Source organism: Lates calcarifer, unplaced genomic scaffold (assembly GCF_001640805.2).
Source record: "Lates calcarifer isolate ASB-BC8 unplaced genomic scaffold, TLL_Latcal_v3 _unitig_224_quiver_1732, whole genome shotgun sequence".
NCBI classification, from domain to species: Eukaryota; Metazoa; Chordata; class Actinopteri; family Centropomidae; genus Lates; species Lates calcarifer.
The window spans coordinates 1-26,706 of record NW_026116082.1 but is presented as its reverse complement, the minus strand read 5'-3'; the positions used below and the strand labels follow the sequence as shown (position 1 = coordinate 26,706).

General features: G+C 38.2%; 1 protein-coding gene across 2 annotated transcripts; it reads left to right on the top strand.

Annotated features, from left to right (window-relative positions):
• The first annotated feature begins 54 nt into the window (after nt 1–54).
• Nucleotides 55–21,821, top strand: LOC108892629 (protein phosphatase 1A). Of its 2 annotated transcripts, none has more exons than XM_018690294.2 (6): nt 55–468; nt 1,438–2,291; nt 2,398–2,515; nt 3,969–4,080; nt 4,246–4,303; nt 19,778–21,821. In XM_018690294.2, the coding sequence occupies exons 2-6, from the start codon at nt 1,455–1,457 to the stop codon at nt 19,811–19,813; spliced, it is 1,161 nt and encodes a 386-aa protein (XP_018545810.1). In that variant the 5' UTR covers nt 55–468; nt 1,438–1,454; the 3' UTR covers nt 19,814–21,821. The 2 variants fall into 2 exon arrangements, with proteins under 2 accessions (XP_018545810.1, XP_018545811.1); XM_018690295.2 differs by lacking the exon at nt 19,778–21,821 and adding an exon at nt 8,995–14,402 and having other exon boundaries at nt 56–468.
• The last annotated feature ends 4,885 nt before the right edge of the window (nt 21,822–26,706 follow it).

Below are 26,706 nucleotides of genomic sequence, written 5' to 3'. Positions count from 1 at the left end.
CCACAACTCTTCAGGGATGATGTCATGTTTTCGAGTACGCAACCTGCAACATCCGGGTTCTGTCTCAGTGGCTCTGTGCTCTCAGAAGCTAACGTTAGCTAGCAAGCTGTCAAGCTGTCAAGTGGAGAGGCTGGGACAGACGTTTCAGCTTCCCCCTGGCTTGGCCACACAAAGCTCCGGCTCACAAATTTACAAGAAAACCTGGTAGAATATACTTTAGTTCGCCAGCTGAGATAATGTAATGCATCACGGGCGTACGCCAAGAGGGACCGCCGCACTTACACAATTTATATGCACTGAGTCTTGAGTGACGATTGCTCATTGCTAGCTAACTGGCTAGCTAGCCTAGCTAAACCGCCGCAAACCCCCTAGTTTCGTCGGTGTACCCTCTCTGGTGTGAATTGCGGCCAGTCAGTCCTACTCCCTGTCGCAGCTTCCGTTGCTGTCAACCGGTATTTTGGAAATTTGGTAAGTGATAAGATGTTCACTCTTGAGCCAGCGACTATAGGGGAACGTTGGGCAGTTAGCTACGTTAGCGAAGTTAGCATTGTAGCCATAGTACGTTAGCAAGGCCGAGGGCTCCCCTTGCCTGAGCGTTACGTTAACAGACCATGGCAGAGGGAGGCCTGTCAAAGTTAGCTGTGAGGGACAAGGGTCAAGGCCCGCAAGTAAGCAAGGCTGTTTGTTTATTTGGGTTGTGGTTTGGACTTTCTACAGAGATAACTTTTCGCCTTAATCCAACCGCAAAAGCTGTACTTACTGGGCAGATTCGTGGTGTACATTAGCTCACCACAGCGTTAGAGTTAGTGTTGGATTTGTCAGATCTCCTGAAATTGTGTGTGTGTTTATCGAGTAACTGGTCAGTCGGTTAGCTAGCGTTAGCTCTGCAGGCATGTAACGATAGCTTTAACTAATATAACCTCGACTAGCTAGTGTGGTGAAGTGTTCTGCATTGCGAAGGTCAGAGAGATGCTGGTCAGCGGTGTATTCAAAACACGATTAAATAACTTAATTCGTGTTAGTACATTTCGTTCTAAACTTGATCAGCCAGTGGTTTATGGGCGTTTCAATTTGATCCACACTAGTAGTGTTCCTAATAGGTAGCAAAAATGTGTACACAGGTCTGCTATTTTTAGACTGGAGCAGGGTGTCTAAACTCAGCTCTGAGATGCTAATCTTTTCTACAAATGGAAAGATTTTCTGATTTAATTATTTTTTCAAAATTGTGCCCAGCTGTACAGCAGGAGACATACAGAATGTGTACCTTTTGGAAAATTATTCCACATTTTCCCAAAAATTTAAGGTGTCTTTGCATAATACAGTGATTAGAAACAGAATTTTGTCTAAAAGTTTTTAAATTATTGCCTGTTGTGTAAAACATTAAGTGTTTGCTGTATCTTGTAAATAGATGTCTCTCTCTCTTATTTTTTCTTACAGGTTTTAAGAGGGACACAATGGGTGCATTTCTGGACAAACCAAAGATGGAAAAATATAATTCCCATGGTGAAGGTAACAACCTGAGGTATGGGCTGAGCAGCATGCAAGGTTGGCGGGTAGAGATGGAAGATGCACACACAGCAGTAATTGGTCTGCCTCATGGTCTCGACCTCTGGTCATTCTTTGCCGTTTATGATGGTCATGCTGGCTCTCAGGTGGCCAAGTACTGCTGTGAGCACCTGCTGGAGCACATCACCAGCAACTCAGACTTCCAGAGTGCTCTGCAGGAGGACCCCTCTGTGGACAGCGTGAAGAACGGGATCCGAACAGGATTCCTGCAGATTGATGAACACATGCGAACCATCTCCGAGAAGAAGCATGGTGTGGATCGCAGTGGCTCCACCGCAGTGGGAGTGATGATTTCTCCGAACCATATCTACTTTATCAACTGTGGCGACTCACGGGGGCTCCTCAGCCGGGGTGGAGCTGTGCACTTCTTCACACAGGATCACAAACCCAGCAACCCTCTGGAGAAGGAAAGGATCCAGAATGCCGGTGGCTCAGTCATGATCCAGCGAGTTAATGGGTCCCTAGCTGTCTCTCGAGCTCTGGGAGACTTCGACTACAAGTGTGTGCATGGAAAAGGCCCAACAGAGCAGCTTGTTTCACCTGAGCCTGAAGTTTATGCAATAGAGAGATGCGAGGGGGAAGATGAATTCATTATACTAGCTTGTGATGGCATCTGGGATGTCATGGCCAATGAGGAACTGTGTGACTTTGTCAGGTCAAGGCTAGAGGTGACAGATGATCTTGAAAGAGTCAGCAATGAAATTGTTGACACCTGCTTGTACAAGGTATGGCGTGTCTACAAAATCTACACTGACATTTTGTCACACGTGTCTGTTTTGGTGTCATGGATGATTTTCATGACCTCTATGTTTGTTTCTTAATTTTCCACAGGGAAGTCGGGACAATATGAGTGTTGTGTTAATCTGCTTTCCTGGGGCCCCAAAGGTATCTCCAGAAGCAGTGAAACGGGAGGCTGAGCTGGATAAATATCTGGAGGCCAGAGTAGAAGGTAGGGGAGAAAAATGATGTTTTGCCTTTGTAGACTATCATGAAAAGTTAGGCACTAACATAATAATTCCTTTTGTTTATCTTATTTTCCTTCAATGCAAACCCCCTTATTTTTAAAATATTTATTTTTTAAATAATGCTATCCTCAGTAACATTTATACTGATTGGAGAGTTAGCAAATGTTTATATGCCACGACTGTTTGTAGAGCCAGAGAAACATCCAAAGCCCCATTTTGAAGGAAGAAGTTGTTTTTCTTTGATTGACTTATGGTCACAGAGCATCCACAGTGGTCAGGAAGAACAGGATTTGAAAATAGGCAAACACCTTACTGAGTATAATCTAGGTATTCAGATGTGTTTTGTAACTATAGTGTAATGTGACCTGCTTCATTACACATGACTGCTGGGTTGTTGTTTTTTTGTTTTTTTAAATGCCTGATGCATATCAGTTATGTCATGCATTATAACTCAGGCAGGCCTATCAACATTTTTAAAGTGTTGTCTTATGTATGTTATAGAGAGTTTGAAGAGAGAAAGTGCAACAGACTTCATGTTCAGTCTCTACAGAGACTGGCACATAAATTTTAGTGCCACTATTCTAATGTTTAAAGATTTTATTTAAAATTCTTTAAGCTCAAGGTCTATTCTATTGGGAAAAATGTTACATACACTGGTAAGGCCGAAAAAGAAGTAACTCATCACATTGTTTAACACAACCATCAACTGCCTTTACCCCATTGAGCAAAGGACTTAACTCATGTTTACAATAACAATCTTTTTTTTTTTTTGAAAGAATTAGAGTCATAATTTCAAATTGGTGACAATCTGATCTTAACACAAATTGTTCCATGGTAACATGATGACCAGGAAAATATACTTCTCTACAAAACCCTTTTCTGGTTGATATTTTTCATTTTCAGTAGGTGGCCATAGGTCTCAAAAATCGTTACCGCTCATCAAATTACCACTTAGTGTTTAACTATATAACCTTTATTCTTTCTATCAGAAGGCAAAGTCAAGGGAAGTCAGTGTGTTTTTATTTGTAGAGGCTGCAAATTCACCCCAGAGGGCTTTTCAGTCTATACAAGACCCTTTATCATTAGACTCTTGATTCACATGAGGAAAAACTCCCTCCAAAAAATGAAGAATCCTCAGGAAGAGCCATAGAGGAGGGATCTCTCCTCCATGGTGAAGAGACATGCAGTACTGTAGATGTTGTGTGTGTGAGAAAAACATAATATTTAAAGTATATGCACACACACAGCGTCACAATCGACACAAGCGACACAACCCTGTTCTGTTCTTTCTCATTCTAAATATGGGAGGTTTCAATCACAGTTTTTCTCTACTGTACATTCTTATACAGATAGGCTTTTTTTTCCTATCTATATTAGAAGCTCTCTTGTATGGTCTTATAAAAGGATCCAAAAGAAAATAATTTTGTTTACCAACAGAGATCATCAAAAAGCAGGGGGATGAAGGTGTCCCGGATTTGGTCCATGTTATGCGGACGTTAGCATCTGAGAGCATCCCGAACCTCCCTCCTGGTGGAGAGCTGGCAAGCAAGTGAGTGAGCTTTGTGCTTAGAATTGACAACGACAACTTCATCACATAATGACATGCTTTCCTTTCTGACAGTTACTGCCAGTTCAATCACTGGGTATCTTTTTCAATGTTTTTATTTTAATGAAACCCAACATTCAGTGTTTTTATACTTTTTCTTTCCCTCAGACGAAGTGTTATTGAAGCGGTGTACAACAAACTCAACCCCTACCGAAGTGATGACACAGTAAGTATCCCAGCTTGTCTTTAACTCCCAGCAGGTGTGCTTTGTTTGGAGTATGCATGCTTGTTGACATGTGACTAGCAAGTTTTAACCAATTTTATGCATGTCAATGGTATTCAACAAGGTGAAACAAGGGAAAAGACTTGTCGCCAAGTGAATTTTTAAAAAAATGTGATGATGAAGTGACCGGTTGAGGGTATCTTTTTGCCTTCTGCCAAGTTTATATGAATCCAAAAAACAGAAAAAAGGGATGCAAGCACCAGTAATACTACAGTTTTTCTGTATGGCTGACACTTAGCAGAAAATGGTCCAGTTGTTTCTCTTGAATAATCATAGTAATTCTTCAGTCACAAAATCTGCTTTCATTTTGGCAAAGGACCACAAGAGCATTGCAGGTCCTGTGCCAAAAAGACTCAGTCTCATACCACATGAGCTGATTTGAATAATTCGTGCTCCCTTAATCAAAGAGGAAAGAGCTAATAAGTGAAATTATCTGGTGTTTGTGTGGATTGAAAAAAAAAAAAAAACTACATTCTCTAAGACACTGGTTTAAAAGCAGCGTTGCTCATAGTTCTTTGTATACAAGCAGGCCACAAAGCCAGTGCCCTCAGATATCATGCTTTTACATTTTCATCAGATAAGTTCACTGGCTCAGCTACATAACTGTACACATCTCATCTTGTCCTTGACTGGGAAATATTAGCACTTTGTTTCAGTATTTCATGTTTGTATGAAGATGGCCTTCTTGATGTAGTTTCACATATTGAGTTATCACAGAGAGTAGTGTACCTTCAGAACTCCATCAAGCCCCTTGACTTCTTTGTATTATGTGGTGCAGGCTAAATAAAAAATGGGCTAAATTGAGGTTTTGTTTGCCACCAGGCTACACAAAGCTTCCCATGGAACAAAGTCAAATACCGTTTTCAGAAATGTTCACAAATTAATTCAAAGTGGCTCATAGAAACCCTACATAATATTTGTTTCTGTATTCATCCCTTTAATTGAGTAGTAATTTGAACCACCGTTGGCTGCGTGTTACCCTCAGGTCTCCAAGGACACATCTTTGTTATCTTTACACATCTGGATATTGTTCACTTGTTTGCAGATTTGCACCAACTTGGTCAAGCAAAAAGGAGTGAAATTGAACAGTTTTCTTAAAATTTCTACCATATTGTTAATGAAATTTAAATTTTAAGTCTGGCCTCATTTTTGGTGTCATGCAAATAAAATTTGGCTTGCAATCATTGATTGGATTTGCATCAACATAGTAACTATACCTTAAAGAGAAGAAATATGACAGTTTCTTTGTTTTTATTCATCCTTTTTACAAGAAATGTGTGAGTCCTATGTAACAGTGAGGTTACTGTACATTTACCCCCCAGTGTACTGTCATTGCCTTTTTAAAAGACTTGTATTTGGCCTTTCCCTCCAGGTTCTCCTCTACAATTTGTCTACATTGGCCACATTCATTGTTAGTATTACTGTAGTTGCTGCAAAAACAAAGATACTGTCAGGGCCATGCTAGACAACACGTAGAACTGTGACTGAAGAGTTCTGTGGTTTTATCATCAGACCACAGATACATTTTGAGTTGTGTTCTCAGCCTTTATGTCCCATCTTTTCAATCAAACACCGTTCTGTACATGCAGCGCTTTGTTTTGTACTTTTAGGGGTTTTTTTTCTAGTTACCCTCGTGACATCTTTAAAATGGCTTTCACCTGTTGCTCTGTATGAGTTGTCCTTGGTCTTGTGGTCCAGCATATTCACCTTACCTGGTTGCTCAGTTAGAGATGGAGCCTGCTGTGCTTTGTAATATTTCAAATCTAAAGCAATTGACTTGTGTCCTTCTCTGGATGTATTTATCCGGCTCATTCTGTCTCTTAGTTCTTCATCTTCGCAGTAATCGGTAATATGTGTAGTGTCTCTGTCAGAGACAAAGATGTAGCTCTGTGACAAGAAAACCTAAAAGCCCATTATAAACTCACATCATACCACCACAAAATACAGAAAAGGCCATGGGATCATTAAAACAATGTGACTGATCACATTATATAGTGAAACTTGTTAATAGTTTCACACTGGCGGTCAATGTTATAGAAAAGCGCAACATAACTAAAATCTCCATAAGAAAGGATGTCAGATGTAATCAGAAACACAGCAGCTTACAGACTGCATATAGCCTGTGACAAAAGGTTGTCCCAACTGAATACAGCTTCAGATGCTCTGTGTGTAATCTGTGACTAACCTTGTACTCTGTGGTAGGTATATTTAATTATCTCTGTGATGATAATGATTATACCTACACCAGAAATCATCACAATTTACAACTGTCAGTACCATACCTTGGAATTTAGAAGGGCTTTTTATTTTATTTTATTTTAAAGTTGTGATTCGTAACAAGATTCGTAACACAAGCTACTATACATAACGGCTGGACCATGTGCGCAATTTTTAGAAACAGCAGCAATCATAAAATTGACATTTTAAATACATGGAGACATCCCTTATTGCTATTATATCACCTTATTCTGCTGCTGAAATATCCACACCATGCTATTATACATTTATCTGTTTGGTTCACTTGTTCAAAGATAAAACATCAGTCAAAGTACCTTATAAATGATATTTAAAAAAAATTCCATATAAATCCCAGCAGTGTAAGACACTATCAAATTTCAGATGTTTTTTGTATAATAACAATTCTAAAAAATCAGCATCACATCAACTTAAGTAGGGAGTTATAATGCTCTTTTTTGAAAGGTACAAAAATAAAATGATTATGGTCTGAATGCATTGAGGATTTTGTAGGGAGGCACAGTTCTTTTGTTTTTGGTATTTGTTCTTCTTTTTTTTGTTTTTTCACTGTTAAATTTCGCAAAAAAACATGTTGATAACCTAATTAATTTGCATTAATGAAACATATACATATATATTATTGATTCAAATACTGGTTCAAGATAATCACAATGATGATGGCCCTAAATTATCATTTATCATGAAAGTTTAACTAACTGGGAGACCTCCTGAAATTTTGTATTTTGCTAATCCGGTCATCAGAAATATGAATGCACCTATATAATTTCTCATATTTGCTACTGTCTTTCGTTCATTCGTGTATGTGACAAATGCTCGCGCTGTAGAACCGTGGCCATTGTAAAGGAACGTGTGCTTGTGCAGTAAAGAGAGGATGTGCATTTGATTATGTTTATCTGACACTGATCCATTCCTGAAACTGCTCTGTAGCAACAGCTAACATACTTGTCAGCGGTGTGTCCTACAAGTAGTGGTAAAAAAAAAGTTTTTACACCAGTTAAGAGAATAATGGTTAGCCATTCTGAGTATAAGCTCTTAATATGTACTTACTGTACATAACGTATCTATTTTCATATTTGCTCTTTCAAATTTATTTATAAATTAGTAGTGAAAAGTCATAATGTTGGTCATTTGCAGTCAAAACTCATAATCAAGCGTGTTTTTAATCGTCTTTACCTACAGCAAATTACATGCTTGTTGGTCAGTAAGTTTCCATATCTTGTCACTTCGTTACAAAGCTAAAACGATCCCAAACCAGTCTGCTTTATTACTTGGTACCCCGTGTCACACTGTATTTTACAGCCTGATTCCAGTTCTGTGACTTGCACAGTTTTGCTTTCATCCGTGTTTGATCGTGTAGTATGACCGTATAGGTGGCATGTGTCCTGGTCTAATATATGAGTTCATCATATCCTGAGTCTGTCACATTTGGACATTGGGGACAAGTACATGTAAATTAATGCCAGCAGCACCTGTTTTAATTCAATTCAATCCAATTCAGTTTTATTTATACAGCGCCAAAGTAATCTCAAGGCTCTTTAGAGCAGGTCGAGACCGAACGCTTTTTCTATTTTTTTTTATAGAGAGAGAGCTTCCATTTAGTATATAGGATAATCAACCACTAGAACAGTTGTTTCAAGTATTTAGATGTTTATGAGTTAAACAAACTGTTACATAAACTTAAGTCAATTACATAAACAAAGGGAAATATTGTGTGAATTATGATTAAAGCTGTATGCTTCTCTAGCATCTGTTATAACTTAGCAAAATATATCCACTCCTTTACAAACAACTTCTATTTTATAAGCATAAATAGAAGTTGGCTGTTGTTAAGTATAATTAGTTTGATAGTACTGCTGGTTTTCCGGTTGGGCTGAGAGGATGCTAAAATCATTGCATAGACCATACTTGTCAGTTTTAAATGATATTACTGAATATCTGAAACAAATAACTTATACAATGTTTGCATCAGAAGCTTTTAAATACTATTTAAATAAGCTTTAAATAAGCCATAATACACAACAATGTTTATAAACCATAATTATGTTTGACATCATCAGACAGTGAGTAATTTTATACAGCCATGGTGGATGGCTATTGTGTGTGCTTGACAAATTAATTAATGCTTCATCCATACATAAGAGTACATTTGGTAAAATAATAATAATATACCTCCAGATTATCTGTAAAAGTATTTACAACAGCATCAAAGATGTTGATGGGGTGGAATAATGGTGTTGATATTCAGCAACTCCTGGATGATTTTTATGATCTGTCAGTTTGTATGGTACATGCTAAAACCTGTCCAGCTCTTGATAGAGATCTCATGGATGTAGAGTCAGAGTCTGAAGGGTTTTTCCTTCCTCTCCCCTCTTATCAAGGACTCTGCATCCACAGACGACATGTGGTAACACAACCTCCTACCACTAACACAGCATAGAGTTTACAAACCACCATCCTCTCAAGACCCACAGCAGCTCAGCTCAGCAGTCTGTCTCACCGTCACTCTGAGCTTTTGGTTTCTAAGAAGGGAATTTCATGGGAGGAGGAGGAGGAGGAAGAAGAGGAGTTGCATGCACACAAACCTGGAATAGTGCAGCACCAGTCCACTCTGGAGTTCAGGATCCCCACCGTCTTGTCTCCCATTTTATGTTCACCCACCTAAATACTCTCCTCTAAAGTAACCCATAACAAGTGAGTCCACAAGGTTTTCTTTCTTTTTTGTTAAGTAATCAGCTTAAGTAGTAAATTTTTTTGCTGTAATTAATTTGATTCACATTTCCTTGTGTGTGTTTGTATATTTCTGTTTTTGTGAAGTGCAATTGTCCTGTACAAACAGCCTGTATTTAATGCAGCTTGATTTTAAGTTAAAAAATGAAAGAAATGAAAAAGAGAACCTTTTATGCACTATTTGCCTTTTCCTGCTCTTCTGGAATTCTAACAAATGTCTGTTCAGTGGATATTACTGCTTGTCCTCCAGGCACAATGTCTCTGCGCTTTTATTTTTCTTTCTGTTTTTGTTTTGTTTTTTTCAGTTAGTCTATGCTCCTTTAAGAAACGGGTAAATTGTATAGTTGACAGCACAGTAAGCTCTCTATATCAAACCATTTAAATCCTAATAATTTTTTCCCTGTGCTTTTTTATTGTATTTTATTTTTGTAAGTGGTTTTCTGTACATGCTCAAATAATAATGGCAAAGTGTTTCCTCAGTCATTTTGGAAGTGTGAAGCGAAAAATTAACTTTTTTTTTTCCAATTCTTTGAAGTGTCTGATAAAACAAATACCCCTGTTAACATGTTTGTTTGTGCGGATAGATACTTGCAAGCGTGCGTGGGTGCTTGTGTGTATGTATGTGCGCACGTGTGTTAGTGTAAAGGCAGATCTGTACATGTGACTCTAATTTAAATTTGCTGAGGTGGTTCACACAACAGACCAGGCTGGAGTTTAAGGGAATTACCCAGTGGTTACCCATTGCCTTTTTTTTTTCTTTTTCTTTTTTTTTTTCAGTCAGTGTTTCATATCAACCCAAGACAGGCTCTCACTACCTATTCCAAAAAGCTTTGGATAACAGAGTTTACATGCTGTTGCGCTATTTGAACAACTTCAAGCTATATATATCAGAACTATACTGTAACCTGAGATGACACAAGTAGTTCAGTTCACCCATGGTGCACAGTGATTTGCAGCTAGTCAAGTCTTGACTAATTTACACATGTATTGTGTCATATTTTAATATCACTTTCTAAACATTCATTGTTACCAGTGCCCACAGTGGGTGCCATATGATTTATGATCACTTGTTTCAGCTTTATTACAGCCTATGCCAAGTTTTTTTTTTTTTCCCCATGAGATTGAGTTTTTGTACGTGGTACAGATAGATTTTTAGCTTCTACCTTTAACATCTAATAATTTGACTGATGTGAACAGTTTAAGCACTGACTGTTTTAGAGAAAATCACCCATTACTAGTTTGTAAATAGGAGAAACTGTTGACTTGAGGCTATTTTTCCCTTTTATTTGGACTTTCAAACCAAGAACAAATCCGCTAACTGCAATGAGTTCTCACGGTTGTATAGCACCTTTTTATTCCCATTGAGTTTGCTCTGCTTAAAGCCCTCCCCTACGCCACCACAAGCCAGAGCACAATACAGTTTGCTGCTATAGTGTATGATCTGTGGGTTCTTTAGTTTTTTCAGTTAATTTCCCTCTCCTGAAAAGATGAATAGTAGTTGACTAAATCTGTATCTAACACACACACACACACTCAGTAGATATATTTCTTGAAGAGAAATGGTTTTATTCCAGATTTATTTTCTGCCATTTTTTGTCTAAAATTGCATTGTTGGAAATTTATGTATGTATATATTTTTGACTTAAACTTTCAAGGAATAAATCATGTCGCTTGAGTTAGTTTTTTTTGCCATGGACAAGATGTGGTTCTGGTTTGTCTTGGGATGGATAGTTGAATTTTTGTGTGTTTTGGCAAACAAAGGTTTCCCACTAATCACTTAGGTGTCCCTCTGATCAACACTGAGGGGTTTCATTTATATAACACACAATAATAATGTGCTAAATTTGTAATTCCACATTTACCAAAATGACAATCCTAACTATTTCACCACATTTAGATTTGTGGTGGGTAGCAAATGATAAAATCTTTAACAAAACACAGACTTTAACCCTGACTGTAATCCTAAATTAGCTGCTTCCTAATGTGCTTTTGTGGCAAAAGGCCAAAGATTGCTGAGATTTTGTAATCGTGAAGTCTATATTACAAGAAGTAACAATGTAACAGATAATTTAGTTGTAACCCTGCAAAAGATTTTAAAAATGTTAAGGTATTAAGAGAGCAATTTTATTTTCAAATTTCTAGTTGCTATTAGTTTGTGTTAAAGGTACTCTGTGGAGTTTTTGACCACTGGTGGTGCTGTAGAGAAATGTTTTGAAGAGCGGGTCCTTGCTCTACTACCACATGCACAGGGACAAACACACAGGACAAGCACATGAGGTGACGTGAAACGTCTGCTGAGTGCAGGAGGCAGTAATGTGCGTATCAACAGTTGGTATCATGGTAACGTGGCATAAAAGTACCACTGAACCAATAAAAGACAAAAAACTAAGCTGATGCAAAAAAGTGTGGATTTCAAAACACAAAAAAAGCCTTTGAAAATGTGTGAGGGTTAAAAGTGTTTGTTAGGCCTTAAAGACAATGTTGTAAGCAATGTTGAATGTAAACCTAACTGTGTGCGATTACAGTGGAAACCCCACAGAGTACCTTTAAACAGTCATCTAACAAAAAACATGAATAACATAGTCATAATCCTGTAGATTTCCTGTTAAAGTGGTAGCTAACTTGACTGTCATGTCAAATAGGGAAATTGATTTCTTTGTATGTTTGTATGCATGAAAATGTGGTTTCACTGAATATACCCTCCCATGAAAAAGCAAAAATGGCAACAAAAAAATCAAACGACAAAAAAGTAAAAATGTCTTTAAACTCACTTCGTTTTGGTTTGAAGATTGCAGTATTGTATTTCTACCACAATGCTCACCAATACTTGTATACCTACTGTACTCACATCATGTTAAATGAAAACTCTGAAAACTCAAGAGTGCTTGGAAAAAAGACTCAGTGCGAATGAAAATGCCTTTTTTTTTTTTTTTTTTAGATTTATGTAAGGTTTCTATTTCATCTGTAAGCTATTTTATTTTTGCGCTGCTTTGCTTGTATTTGTTAAGTGACTAAATGTCTCTTTCATCAAACAGTTTTCAGCACCCATCTGCTTGTTGCAAATCTGGTAGGTGTTGATGACTCTTAAAGCAACATTTCATGCAGTTTTTCTTCAAGCTTAATAAAGAGCAAACATATTTCCTTGCATCTTGAGGCCATTGATACCCCCACCCCCCCCCACCCCACCCTGTTCCCCTGGACTGTCCTGCATTTTAGCCTGAAAAAACTGTATAGTTTATGATGTGGCCCTTATAATGATGCTGGTTAATTACCCAGTTTTATAACAAACTAATTCCACAGAATGAAAAATATAGGCATTCATGTTTTAATTTTTTTTTACAAAAGACAATTGCTGTAGCTGGAATGTTAGCAGATCTGGACAGTGGCTTGGCTGTGATTTGTCACATCTGGGTATTTTCTTTAAATTATGTGTTAAAACAAAAAACAAAAACAAAAAAAACCCATCACATCCCTATTACTCCCCCATCCCCTACAAAAAAAAGAGAAAAAAAAAGAAAAAGTCCCTAACCATCTATTCTCCGTGTTTTTACTTTTCATAAACTGAAATACCTCATAACATTTATAGGAAGTGTTTTTGTCTCATGTTATGTAGATCCAAACTGTTCAGAAAGCAGTTCATTTTAATCAGAGCCGTTTTCTTATGGTTCTCCCCTAGAACTTATGATTTTTAACACTGATCTATTTGAGTGGGATAAGCCTGTGCTCGTGTACAGTATTTGACTGAATAGTGCTGATGTTAACAAAAACAAGTAATGATTTAAGTGGCTACTGCAGATGACAACTTAGTAATTAGAAACACTATTGGCCTTGTCGTGTAAGCTGATCCGCCCCCTCTCAAACAGTGCCCTCGGACGCTCACCTGTGTAACTTCACCGACTTTGTCCACTTGTGTGATGCTCGACTTAGCTCAAATCTAGAATTGTATCGAGAGTTCAGGGTTTTAGAAATGTGAGATGTGTGAGAAAATAGGTGTGACTAAATGACAATAGTCATATGCACTGATCATCTGTATAATCAGCTTTTTTTTCTTTTTTCAGAAAATTGTTATTGTAGAAAAAAAGATTATAAAGCTATTTACAGAGTTACCTTTGGTTGCCTGGAATGCATCCTGTATATTCTTGTATGGAGGAATACCTGGCAGAAGTCGAAGAGATTTTAAACGCTTGCGCCCTCTTGTACATATTGATGTACCTCAGTTGTGGCGTTTACTGTGTGACCCTTAGCAGTGGTGGTTTATTTGTCCCCTTGCAGGGTGACCTGAGCCTCACTTTGCTGACCTTTTTCAGCTCATAAATAAGCTCACCGATTTGCCTTACCCAATCTCATGTTGCCCCCTAAAGTACTTGTTCAACAAAACACTATGAGGAGGAGTAATGCTGCTGACATTACACTCAAATAGATTAAAAACTAGCTTCATGTTAGGGTACTTAAGCTATCAACAAGTGACTTTTGTCCTGGTTGTCTCAAGGTACAACTTTTCAACGATCACTGGTTTGTATGCTTTTCCCCCTCCATGTTACCTTATTGAATTTCGGTCTTGAAAGCTTATTTAACTTTCCACTGCAGATGATGTCATACTTTTAACAAATGCAAGTGTTTTAACATGGTAACCTCGTAAGCATTCAAAATGTGCATACATACATTCATGTCTGCTATATTTATGATTACATTCAAGAATAGCTTTAGAGTGCTGTAGATAAGTATTGTCAATGTTGATTCAAATGCTTCTCAGAGGCCTCTGTGAGTGATTTTACAAAGTTCAATAATTGTATATTTTGTATTATGTTCTAGCTCCAAAGGAATGGCAGAAAAAAAGAAAAATGTTTAAAAAGCTTTGTTCCCGGAACTAAATTGTACTATTTGTGTTGTTGATTGAACAAATTGCATTCCTTGCTTGTGAATTGATGCATTTCTCTCCCCGCTCCTTAAATTTTCTCCCCTTCTTTCCCTCCTTTCTTTCATTTTTTAGCCTTTGAAGTTTGAATAAAATTTCTAGTTTGCAGAATGTATTACTAAATAAATGGGTTGTCATCTTGTACCTCTCATTTCATCACTTTTTATCTGTTTGGGCCTGTTGCACAAGTGAGACTTTTTACAATTTTAAAGAAAAAAATCAACTAGTATAATACAGTCTACAGTGAAAGCTGGATTATATAACTATATAGTTATATAAGGGTATAGTTAAGGGTGTCTCTACTGTAAGAGCCAGGGATGAATGGAGGGTATGAATTTCTGACACACTTGTTGATAACAGAAAAAGAAGCTTTATTTTTTGTCATCACATGACTCCCGACACAGGTTGTTGGTTATTCCTCTAAACCTGTGACAAAGAAGAAGCCGCAGAAATGGCAGTGACTGTATCTCTTCTCTAGTTTGGCATAATACTTTTTTCTTTTTTAATTCTTTTTTCAGTAGATTAAGGAACTGTACCGTAAATCTATTTCTGGCAGTCCTCATGTTAGCAGTTTGACTCATGTATTATTACCTCTACATCTGAGTCACAGGACTAAGTATTTGATTTTCCAAAGCAAAACCTTGAAGGTCATTCAACAATACTTACAGCTGTTCTGAAGGTGTTTCCTGAATCCTTAAAGAATCAACTGGATGAAAGAAATATTCTGTCTGCTGCACAAAACATTATCTACTTCAGAATTTTTATAGCACGGATCACAATGTACAAAAATTCTCATCAGTTATGTTGGTATGGTATGTGATGTTTCTTTCTGATATTCTGTATTTTTATTCAGTATAAAGGGATAATATTTGAGCAAAGACTTATGCCATTCCAAGGGACTGGTTATAGAAAATACAGTTGCAGTGTGAGAAACAAAAGACTGAATCAAAATCTAAAAATAGAATATTTTCATCCAAATGTTAGAAGAGTCATAAGGATTCAGGAGATACCTTCAGAGCAGCTTAGGTCTTGTTGAACAACCTTTAATGAATGGGTATTTATGTTTTGGAGAACCTATGCTAATCTCTGTGACTCAATTGTTATTGTAATACATGAGAGGCACAGATAAATGCTGTCCTCATGTTACACGTTGAATCTCAGCATGTTATTTTCAAGCCTCAGTTTGTGTATGATCATTAACAAACCCTTTCATCACTGCATGTTTCTGAGCCCCATGAGCCCTCTAAAGGCGGTGTTGTTGACTCGTCCGGGTATCAGAGTTGTGTTTGTCTCACTGGCTTTTTTTTGCCAGTGTGTGGCGAGTGCATGTGAGGGGCTTGAGCTCAGAGTATGGGTCAGGGCAGTCCACGGCCACTGGGATTAAGAACCGTGGGAGGGATTACTTTAAATGTCAACATAATGTCATGAGCTGTGTTAGAAGGTCAAACGTTCAAACGGTGCTCAGTGGCGAGCAGTTAATAGATCAGGTACAATTTGGATTGTTGTGGCTCCTGCAATGAAGTGCTAGTCACTTCATCGCAGGAGCCACAACAATCCAAATGCGATGAAGTGACTAGCATGCTAAAAGAAACTATTTTTGGAGTATATTTTTGTGTAATATTAAGAGGTACTGAAGCAAGGTTAGATTTATTGTGCAGTTTGAAGTGTTTTCATACTCCCAACAACTGTTAACACTGCCTAATTACATGTAAGTGTACATTTCATAAATGACTGTTTTTCTCAGTGAGGGGTATCTATTATCCATCTATAACAAAATGTCTCCCATACTGTAGTTTTCTCTTTGTAATCAATATCTGACTGATCAATTGCAAAAACAACTTCCTACTCAGGCAGCCATTTAGCCAGAGGGGGGCAGTGTTAATAGCTGAAACTGATTAGAAACACCAACAGTGGCATTCTCACTGCCCTCTGAAAGTTAATTGATAGAAATAGCTATTGTTTGTGTATTGAATAGATGATGACAGTTTTTAGTTGCATAAAACAACAACATTTAACACTCTTGACTTTTAAAGGTGTTAAGTCATAATATTGTGATTGAATGCATAGACACAAGCAGCACGTGTTCTCTTCATATAGTGACAAATTAATGTTAATGGCCATTGCTAATGTGTTGTTGAGCACTAAAATGCATCCCTTCTGTTTTTCTGGGAACCTCTCTGTTTGCTAGCAGTGTACTCTTCGATTTAAATATACTGAGAAGGAGAACACATCCTCACTAAATTGAGAAAAATCATGACTCCTATCTAAAACAAGCTTTTTTTAGCCTGTCCGTCCCTTTTTGAGCCATTTGCACATTAGAACTGCACAGAATGTGACTCATTAGATCCCGGACCACCTGTGCACCCCTAATGAATCACGCTGCCCTTATGGTTCTCCACATCAAAAAAAAAAAGTGCCCATGTCGGCAGAGGCCATCATCAAATGGAGCTGGCTCGTCATCTGCCTGCCATTGTTTAGCGCATGTCATGCTCTGCTTCGCATGGCGGAAAAACCCATTTGAGCTTGACTAATGCAGCCATGCAGACACAGCAGTAAGAGGTGGGGGTGGTAGGGCTCACATACTCTGTGGATGGTCTCCACGCTGAGGTCACTGAGCTCCACATTTGCTAATTTGGCTTGGAGTGCACCAGGAGCCAGATTTCTCAGCATTGCTCTGAAAAAAAGGAGGGGAAAAGGTGATTGAATTAAGCACAAGGAAGCAAGGGAAGGGTTGTCTTTATTGACGAGACATTGCTTGATCGGGATCAAATCAAATAACATCTACTTTCTGTTTTCTGAAGCTGCTGCTTCTCCTCCACCCGCCATGCTTTCCGTCTCCATTTCCTCTTTCTGTGAGTGTTCTTGTTGCCCGAGGTCAGTTTGTCACAGAGAACACAAGCTTTTCTCACTTGGCTGCAGCGATTCAATGATTGGTGTGTACAAACAAGCATATCAAGCGGGGATGACATGTACCCACCTCCCCACCCTCCTCTCTCCTACAGACATTGAACATGTCCTTCCTGCTCCCTCTGTTACCATCTCTCTCTCTCTCTCTCTGTCTCTCACTTATACTCAGTAGGAGTGAGTGTCCCCTGCATGAGGTGGGTTACACAAGCTGCTGCCCTGGGAATCCCGGGCCAGCTCATTATCCTGCACCCCTGAGACAAAGCTCACTGTAAATTAGGACATCAAACGATGCAGGCTCGTTAAAGAGCCACAGATACACTCATTAGCATCAGCACCTTTCCTTGTTAGAGCCTGTATCAGCATTCGCTCCCACTGCCACCACGTTGTGTCCTGTCATTCCTCCACACTGACTGGAAGATTTAGGATTAATGTCAGCTCTAGCCAGCGGGTCAGCACTGTTGTGGTTCAGATACAGGACTGATTGATCAGTGGTGGCGGGAAGCTGGGGAATTTGTTGACAGCTGCCCACGATCCCCTCCACTCTTATCCATATTTCATTGTGTGGAAGAGGAAAAAATAAAACCTTGTCTCAGAATAACTCTCGTCTGGCAAGTGGCTGACTAGTTGTGTGTCACAGCTACAGGGGATGGACAAGATAACTGAAACCTCTTTCAGATGAACCAACAGTCTCTTTCTTTACACTTCCCTGAAAAGTAAATATGTAAATATGATTGTTGGACAGACCAGTATTTAAGCCATAAAAGCCAGTTAAAGGAGGTATTTGTGAGTTTTGCTATTGCTACGTCGCCAACATTAGCATTACCAGCTGTTTACCTACCAGTCTAGAAGAAATGTTGCTAGTTCAGCATCAAACTTTACTTGCCAAGCTGCGAGCTGTCTCCAGCGGTGGAAAGTAATGGCAATGGTTCGCCTCTAGATCTATCACTTCTTTCTTCTACTTAAGTTAGCATGCTAAACAGCTAGCCCTGGCCTGGCTCACCTGTCTCGTCACTTTATGATAGTGACTCACTATAGCATCCAGACAGCACTGAAGATGTTGTTCTAACGTCTTTAAAACTCAACAATAGCTGAAGCTCTTGGCAAGCAACCATCACCACCACACACTCCAGACAAGAAACCATGTTAGGCAGCTGAGAAAACTTAGACACATTTTTAGATCTCAAGGATACATACAAAGTGTTTTGGTGAGAAACCCTGAATGTAGTCTGTTTTGACTGTTTAAAATACTCCGCAGTGAACCTACAAAGCTCTGATCACACTTCAGGACCGACATCAACAGCTGTAGACTTGCATGTAAACTATGCTAGTAAACATGATGGCCGACCCCCTGATAGCAAGAGCTCATTTATTTAGTATATTTGGCTGAATAACAGAAAAATGTAAAACAAACAACAACAAAAAAACAACAGTGTGTATGACCAATGTATTCCACATCAGTGGACTATATTAAATACATATGGTGCACGAAACCAGTGCCCAGCTCACTTTTCAGACTGCGTACTTGTGTGGACAGTCTGTGCTGTCTCACAGGAGTCTGTGTGTACCTGTGTGGACTTGAGCAGATGATTAAATTTACATGAAGGCATAGATTGGCCTTAACTCATGATTCCCAGCCTGTGAAAAACAATTAAAATGCCTTCTATTACAGGGCAGGGTGCTTTCTAAAGAGGCAGCCCTTTGAATCTGACAGAATCCCGTTCACTGATATTTATCTTAATATGTCTTGCAATCACTGTGTGATTGTGAATTATGCCTATATTGCTGGATCATCAGTTGAAAACACTGCAAAATTATGAAATGTGGCAAGGAATCTTAAAATACAAGTCTTAACTGTATTAAAGAGGAGCAGTGGTCACAAGTGGATGCCAACATTGACTGAAGAACACTTACTGTTGTATTTGTGTAACAAGCCCACAAAGTGCGGTCTCAGAAGTAACAAATTGAGGCCTCAGCAAAACCCCTCAGAATTCACCGCAAGCATATAGAACTGTAAGAGTGGAATTCAATTTTGTCTGTAAAACAGGTTAAACACCAGTTTATCGATGAGGTTCTCTTAGATGTGTTTTTTTTTTTCTGGATGGTTAGGCACTGCTAAAGGCATATGGTATTTGTTCAGTACCTTTGTGGCAGTCTTCTGTCAATCCATACCAGCAATTTTCTTCATTACGCTGTACGTCTAACACCAACCATTGTCCTTTATTGTGAAAATGTGACTGATAGCAAATTGTTTTTCTTTTGTGCCTGTGAAGCCTTTTCTCATTTCCAGCATGCTCCCTTGTCTGTAATTGGGCTGTGGTGAGATGGAAATGTTCATGACTGTCTGTGGGTGTCTTGTCATCGTGCCTTCTGAGTGGGCCCTCAACCGTTAATGGCTCTTTTTTTTTTTTTTTAAATCATAGCATCACCAGGTGTTAGTCTCTCTTTTTGTTTCTTCGTACCAGTCAGTCTTTTTCATCTCCTCTGCATGCTGCCTGACATCTGGTCGCATGCAGCCCATGGGTGATTGAGTCAGTCCTTCTGCATGCCTTCAGTTCACCTCATCTGTATCTATAAACTTCACTTCATCTGCACCCTGCTCTTCTCCTCCCCAGGACCCAGACATCCTCTTCTTCCGTGGTTTCAGCTAAAACAAGAGCTAATCAGAGGGTGTCAAGCAAGCATTTGTTGTCACATGTTTGTCCATCATCATAATTAAGTATCTGTTCTCACTTCTTCGTGATTTATTGAACGTGGTTTCAAGTCAAGTTACACATCTGATTTGTCCAACTAGCCATTCAACATTTGATTTACCCATTTTAAGATTAACTTATCCACACCTGTCATAGCATAACGTCATTCCAAACAGTGGCTTAAATACTAATTTTAATACTGTATGAGCACTGGGCAGGGATGAGAATTTAACCAGTCCTCTATCATGCAGCTTATTTTATCTGATCATTCTACCTCTAAATTATTATGGATGAATTTGATTGGAGAAGAGCTGACAGTCAGATATACACATGAATCATAGCAGTGTGAGATTCAGCAACACATCACTGAAACAGGCTCAAGACAGTGTCATTATGAAGGTGCCTTGACTTTAGAGTTAAGTCATTTGCTCTGAGTCTCCATTTCAAATTTTGTTTCCATTAACTTATTGGCCAACTGGATATCAACATTATTGATGAATCTAAGTGAGATTTCTCTTTCGTTTTGGTCATCCCACTACCCATTGGTGACATTTCCTGCAAAGTAAACATTAAAGTTCAGTAGAGATTTTTATAACAGGTTGTGTTGTTAGGCGTGGTGCAGAGATAAGAGAGAGCGGTGCTGAGGCCCAAGGCTCAGACAGAGGCAGATGAGCAGTATGAACCTGTGAAATTCACCAGTGCTAAAAGGAAATTAGAAAGGACAGCATCATCATGGCCAGCTAGAATTAGTGCTATAACACCTGCAGAGAAAAATCTGCTCCATGAGAGGACTGGCACTGCATTTGTTTTATTCCCTAGTCTGACTTCCTATACTGCATGTTGTTTTACTTTGCAATGATCCATGCAGCAGTTAAGTGACATCTTATTGTTACTCACTTATCCACCAATTGTGCTATACATTTAAATCCCCAAATAATTTCAGCGTATGGAGGAGCACAGATGGTTTACATGTGATGTTTGGAAGTTCTTACATTTTACTTTATCATGGCTCCAAAAACACATGACTTTCACAAAGGTATCTTACCAGTTGGGCTCTTGGGGTATCGCCACTTGCAGTTTAATAGGAGACTCATCTGTTTTAGCTTTTGCTGCTGAGAGCTTTATTATTTTAGTCCTCTTTTGCACTTCATCAGTTTCATCTGTCAGATCAGAGCTTCTTCCTGCAAATAGTTAATCAAGATGTGAACCTACTGAGGTACTGCTTTTTTTAGTATGTGTAAATTTCCATCCCTTTACATCACACACTATAAACAGTACATCAGGCAGCTGTAACAGTAATATTTACTGTGACTGTCCATGGCTGCGGCATCCACTACTGCAGCTGTGTTTGCCGCTGTGCCACTGTTTTGTCTCTGACTGTGTATCCACTCACGCACATATAGGACTTACAGGAAAGAAAGGATGTAGTCATTGTATGACTGTTTGTAGTCACGTTAAATGTTAAGAGGCATTACACGAGGCTTTGAGCGTACTTTTTTCAAAGCCCTCCATTCATGGTGCCAGTACGCCTGACTCAAGAGGAATCAAGTGGGTTGTGTTCCTCAGTTTTTCTTGGTCCATCACACAACTCTGTTGTGCTTTTGTCATTTACTAACCTCACCACACGACATGTAACTGAATAGTCTGTGGTAAACAATGGTGCTGAGCTAAGTTGCTGGTTCTCAGGCTGTGTCTCCCCAAGTGAACAAGCAGTAGGTTTATTTATTTATTTATTTTTTAATCCCTGCTGCACGACCACAGAATATTTTACCAACACAGACTTTGGATCAGCACTTACAAATTCAGAAGCTAACACTGAACTGTACTGTACTCTACTGTAGATCTCCAGGCCATGTTTGAGCTCTGAGGAATTGATAAGAACATCTCCAATATCTTGAGTGACATAACATTGTTCTGTGTGAAATGTGTGTCCATGAATAAAACCTTGAACACAGTGGTCACCTCATTGTATGTTGTGTTATGTGAAAGCCATTGTGAGTATTCCTAACTGTGTTGTAGGTCAGCAGTGAATTAAGACATGGCGACAGTGCTTCCCTCAAGTGACGTGTGAGAGGTTAAGTGTCTTCTCTCTTTGTTTCTGTCATAATCTTCCACTATATCTTCCTTCCCACCTCCCACAGATACACTCATTCTCATATAACACATTGCAATTTGCTTTTCTTACACTTGAGTTAAGTACAAGAATGGAAAAGGTCAGAAACTGAGCAGCCTGACTACGACGCTTCAGTTTTCTGAATGAATGTACATTTATGTCTTCATTGTGTAAGAATACTGAGTGACTAAATGTCAGCTGTAAAGAATCTCCTGCTTGACAGTGTGCTGAATAGTTTTCTGACTCAGTAACATCTTACTTGAATTTATATGCTCATACACCCACATTGCACCACCTTATTCCATTTAAACCATGTGTCCTCACAGCCATTAACCTTGGCTTGCATACACAGTGTCTTACATAAACACAACTGTTTGTGGCATTTCTTGTTACAGTATGACAAATACCATATGTTTATGTTTATTTTGGGGGTTTTGAAAAAATTGTTGAATCCACATGATCCCCAGTTTTATGAACATATAGTTAAAACCTGCATTTATTTCCCTACCACAAAGTACACACTGCATTTCCATTTAGATCAGGCTCTTGATACAGAAAATAAAAAAATCTCTTCATTTGTTCATCTTAACTAGTTGCATTATGTTAAAAAAGAACAAAAACTTATTATACTGCTGACTATGAAATAGTTAAATTACCTTGAAATAGACAGGTTTCTGTCATTTTCTTTATCAGATGACTGTGTGTATATTAGTATGTTTGTATGAATAGTCAAGCCACACAATGGTAGTAGTTTTTTTTTTTTTTTTTTTTTTTACTTAAATAATAATATAATATGCCTTTCAGCCTGGTAATCACACTTACATGGAACTGGAAACGGTGTCATGGAAAGAAAGGTTGTATAACTGGAATTCATTCACAAAGAAATTTACACCCGTTTTTGTTTCCTCTTCTACTGCATGATGAAAAAAACATTGTATATCTGTAACCTATGTGACTGATCTGAACACACACTTCCAGTGTAATGTGGTTCTTTTGTGAATGACATTCATCCTTTTTTTGTGGTACTGTACAGACACTGATGAGAAAAATGTTATGTTTTAAATCTTTTTTTCCCCGTGTTTCACTTTAGAATCTATTGGTTGAATAAGAAGGAGAAACCTTTACTCAGAGTATGACATTTATGTGATTTTAAATTTTGATTTATAAAGATGTTTTATTTGTACTCTTTCCTAAATAGCATCTAGCAGAATCCAACACCTCTTCAAAAGTCAAATAAAGTAGATGAGGTTCTTTGCAAACAAAATTTGAAATGAAGTGACTGGTCCAAACATAGTTACAATTTTAAAATCTTGTCCCTGGGTCAGGGAAAGGTGAAATTAATAGTGGTGACATCTTTAAATATTTCATTTATCAACATCTAATTAAAGAAAATTGCATACATTCAATTTTCACCACTCAAGACAAACTACAAATGCACAGCCTATCCATATAATATGTTATATTCTTCTATTTTAGACTTTGATTATTGGAATATTCACATCACAATCATAATTTATGTTTTTACTTTTTTGTGTAAATGGCTCTGGAAACAACACTTGTAAATGTAAATGTAAAAATTTGGATATGATTATAAAACTGACAGATGTGACTTCCTATCTTGTTCCTCTGTATTCTTGGTATAACAAAACAGCATGGGTTCATGGGGTGTACAGCCTGTGTTGGCAAGGAACACACCACTATTCAGCCACCAGTCACACAAACATTCCTTTATTTCCCTCTGCAGCAGCAGCAGAAGCAGCAGCAGTCATTAAGGCATCTTCTGACTTTCCTGTCCAAACTGGGAATTATCTTCTGTTTGTCAATGACGATTACTCTGACTCGGGCCACAAGCTTCTTTGCTGTCTTTTGTGAAAGGGTTTCCTCATTCACCACTCATCCATGTGAGGAAACTGCTATTTTGGGTCTGTGCCTCAGTTGTATAAAGACACATGTTATTGCCCAGTCTGAGCCTTATACACAAACACAATTCATCAACAGGTGTGGGAAGATTTTTTTTCTTTCTGCAGAGGGATGTTACTTTTGGAGTGTGTGGGGTAAGTGTGAGAGAACAAAAGTCACTGGCGAGGGGCATTCAGCCCACAGAAGGATTTCCCCTCTCAGCAGAGGAAAGAGGAGAGGGAAGCCTTGATACAGCTGGCTGTGCAGAAGCATTTATAAAGCTGAATTAATTGCACTTCCCTACGCTTTAATTAATAATGAGATTTGACAATGGCCAGCACATGTTAAAGTCAGTTGTAAGAGTAGTATCAGTTTGAAATAACTCTCATATTTGAGTTTTACCTTCACAGCCTGTTTTTCATGTGGTAAGAAACCTACAAATGGAGAATAATGTTAGTCTTTTGATTTTTTAAAGCAGCACTTAGCCTATTATAGGCTGCTTCTCAACAGCAACAAAACTTGTCTTTTACAATGAATGGTGGCCACAAAAGCAGAAAATATTAAAGTACCACGTACGCACTGAAAACCATTCATGTGAAATCTTAATACATACTCTGAAGAAAGATTAAAGTTGCAGCTTTGGCTTGCTAAAGGTGTGACTTGAATTGGGGAGGAAGATAATGGGGAAGGCAGATGAAGCCATATTAGTGGTATGTTGATTTGTAATGATGGGATGCTTGGCCTTGCCATCAGCAGTATTTTATATATATATTTTTTCCAACATCATGCTTCAATCCCCTTGAAGGATGTTTTATGTAAAATATGCTTTTTGTACCCTGGAAAGACATTTAATCAAGATTAACCTTGGAATTTTAGTAGCCAGTGGTCTAGCTTTGTGAGGTTTCATTAATGGAAGACAATTAAGCACTACTTTCACTGCTGAGGATCTGCTCTTGTGGAAAAAAAAATATTTATTTATAGCAGGATCTTTTAGCAGGTTTTTAAAGGATGTGTAGAGGGAAATTTTTTTTTCTGTGTTTATCTTAAAGCCTGTTTAATAGCTCGACCTATAGCCTGTAAGTTGACCTTTCTGCTACATTTAATATTTTAGAAATCCTGCTTTCTGTTTGGAAAAAAAGGGTTATTGCTGGCCAAATAATTAGTAAAATGTTATCAACTTTAACAGGGCAATGTAAGTTTGTCTAACAGTATTCTCACTAAATAAATAACCCTTTATTAATGCCAAAGGCCAGTGGCGATTAATAATCATTTGTTCGTTTAGGTTGGCTATATTTTGATTTATTTTATTTTCGGATTAATTGAACCTTATTTATTTATTTTTACTTTTTTATTTCAGTTTCATGCTCCGCATGCAGGGACCCTAACTTCGTAAATACTTCACCTTAAAAAAAAAAAAAAAAAAAAAAAAAAAAAAAACTTTAATCAGTACTTGTAGCAGCCATTAGCCTGCTGGAAATGTGGCAGCAGGGGAGCACTGCTCTTGTGAATGTTCATTCATGGTTTTCAGAGCATGGCAAACTCGAGTATCCTCACATTGTCCGCTAAGAAAGTGCAGAGGAAAATAGTTTTCCTGGGTGGTCCGACTCATTAATACACTCCGCGCTTGTTGATTTACGGCTCACAGTTCAACTGCTGCCAATTAACGTGAAAACATGCAAGAAAGGAAAAATGGAGGAGGAGGAGGAGGAGGCCACCGAGTTTCCTCCTGTTGGCACAAAACTGAGTCTGGATGAACCTGCCCTCCACATCAAGGTAGGACATCAGAAACTATTAAAACTTAACAGAGGGGCCCAAAAATTACTCCGCCTCGTGTTTAGCAAGTAGCATGTAGCTCCTTGACCTGTAGGCTAATTTATTGCTTATGCTGTAACTTTAGCTCTGGTGAGGCCTGCTTTTGATTCAGGTGCTTCAGCTTAATTAAACTGACGTCTTGAACTGCAAATTTGCTCTTTTAATGACATGAGTTTTTTTCCTTATTGCATAAATATTTATTTATTTCCTCGGTTGCTTATTTGAGGAGAAAATAAACGACAAAACATAACACCGGAAGGCTAATATGTTTAGTTGACTCATTTACGTAAAATGACGCAGCTTTAAAACTTGACAAAAATGCCTTGTGAACACTTCACTCTTTTAAAAATCAATTTAGGCTTTTTAAAAAAATTCATATACCCGTCAGCTTTGCTCTATATTTCGTTTAATCTAATTTTGAATGTAGGCCTATGTGCTGAAACGCCACAATGTTTCGCCATAAAATACCCCGACAGTAGGTTTTTAATACTCTGAATTAATAGGGTTCACGGAGGTCATCAAAAATGAATATGTAAATAAAAAGGTGCAGCATGGCCTGATGATTGCATGAGCCAGACTGAGCTAAATGTATTCGTCTTGTTAAACAATACAACTCGACTGATAGGAGTAATAGTTATTTGCTCCTGTCCTTTAGGTTTCCCGTGCTGTGTTTTCTGTATATTGCTTAATGAAAACATACAGTCATCTGAGTTCTCAGAATCCACTGAAGTAACTAAAGATTTCTACTTACTCTGTACCAACATCAAGTGGGAGGTAAATGATAAAACAAACTACTTAAAAGGTACTTGCCATAGAAAATAAGATATAAAAAGATGTGTTTATTGCCATTATATTTGTTTGCGAGAGGAGTTAGTGTGATTCACTAATGTAAATGTAAATTATAATGCAGTTTTACACTTCTAATGCTGGCTTAATGGAGGTTGTTTAGAGGAGAGGAGGTGAGCTGCAGCCACATTACTAAAATGTGGACAAGAGTCAGTAAAGTTGAGTTGAGTTTTTACGTTAG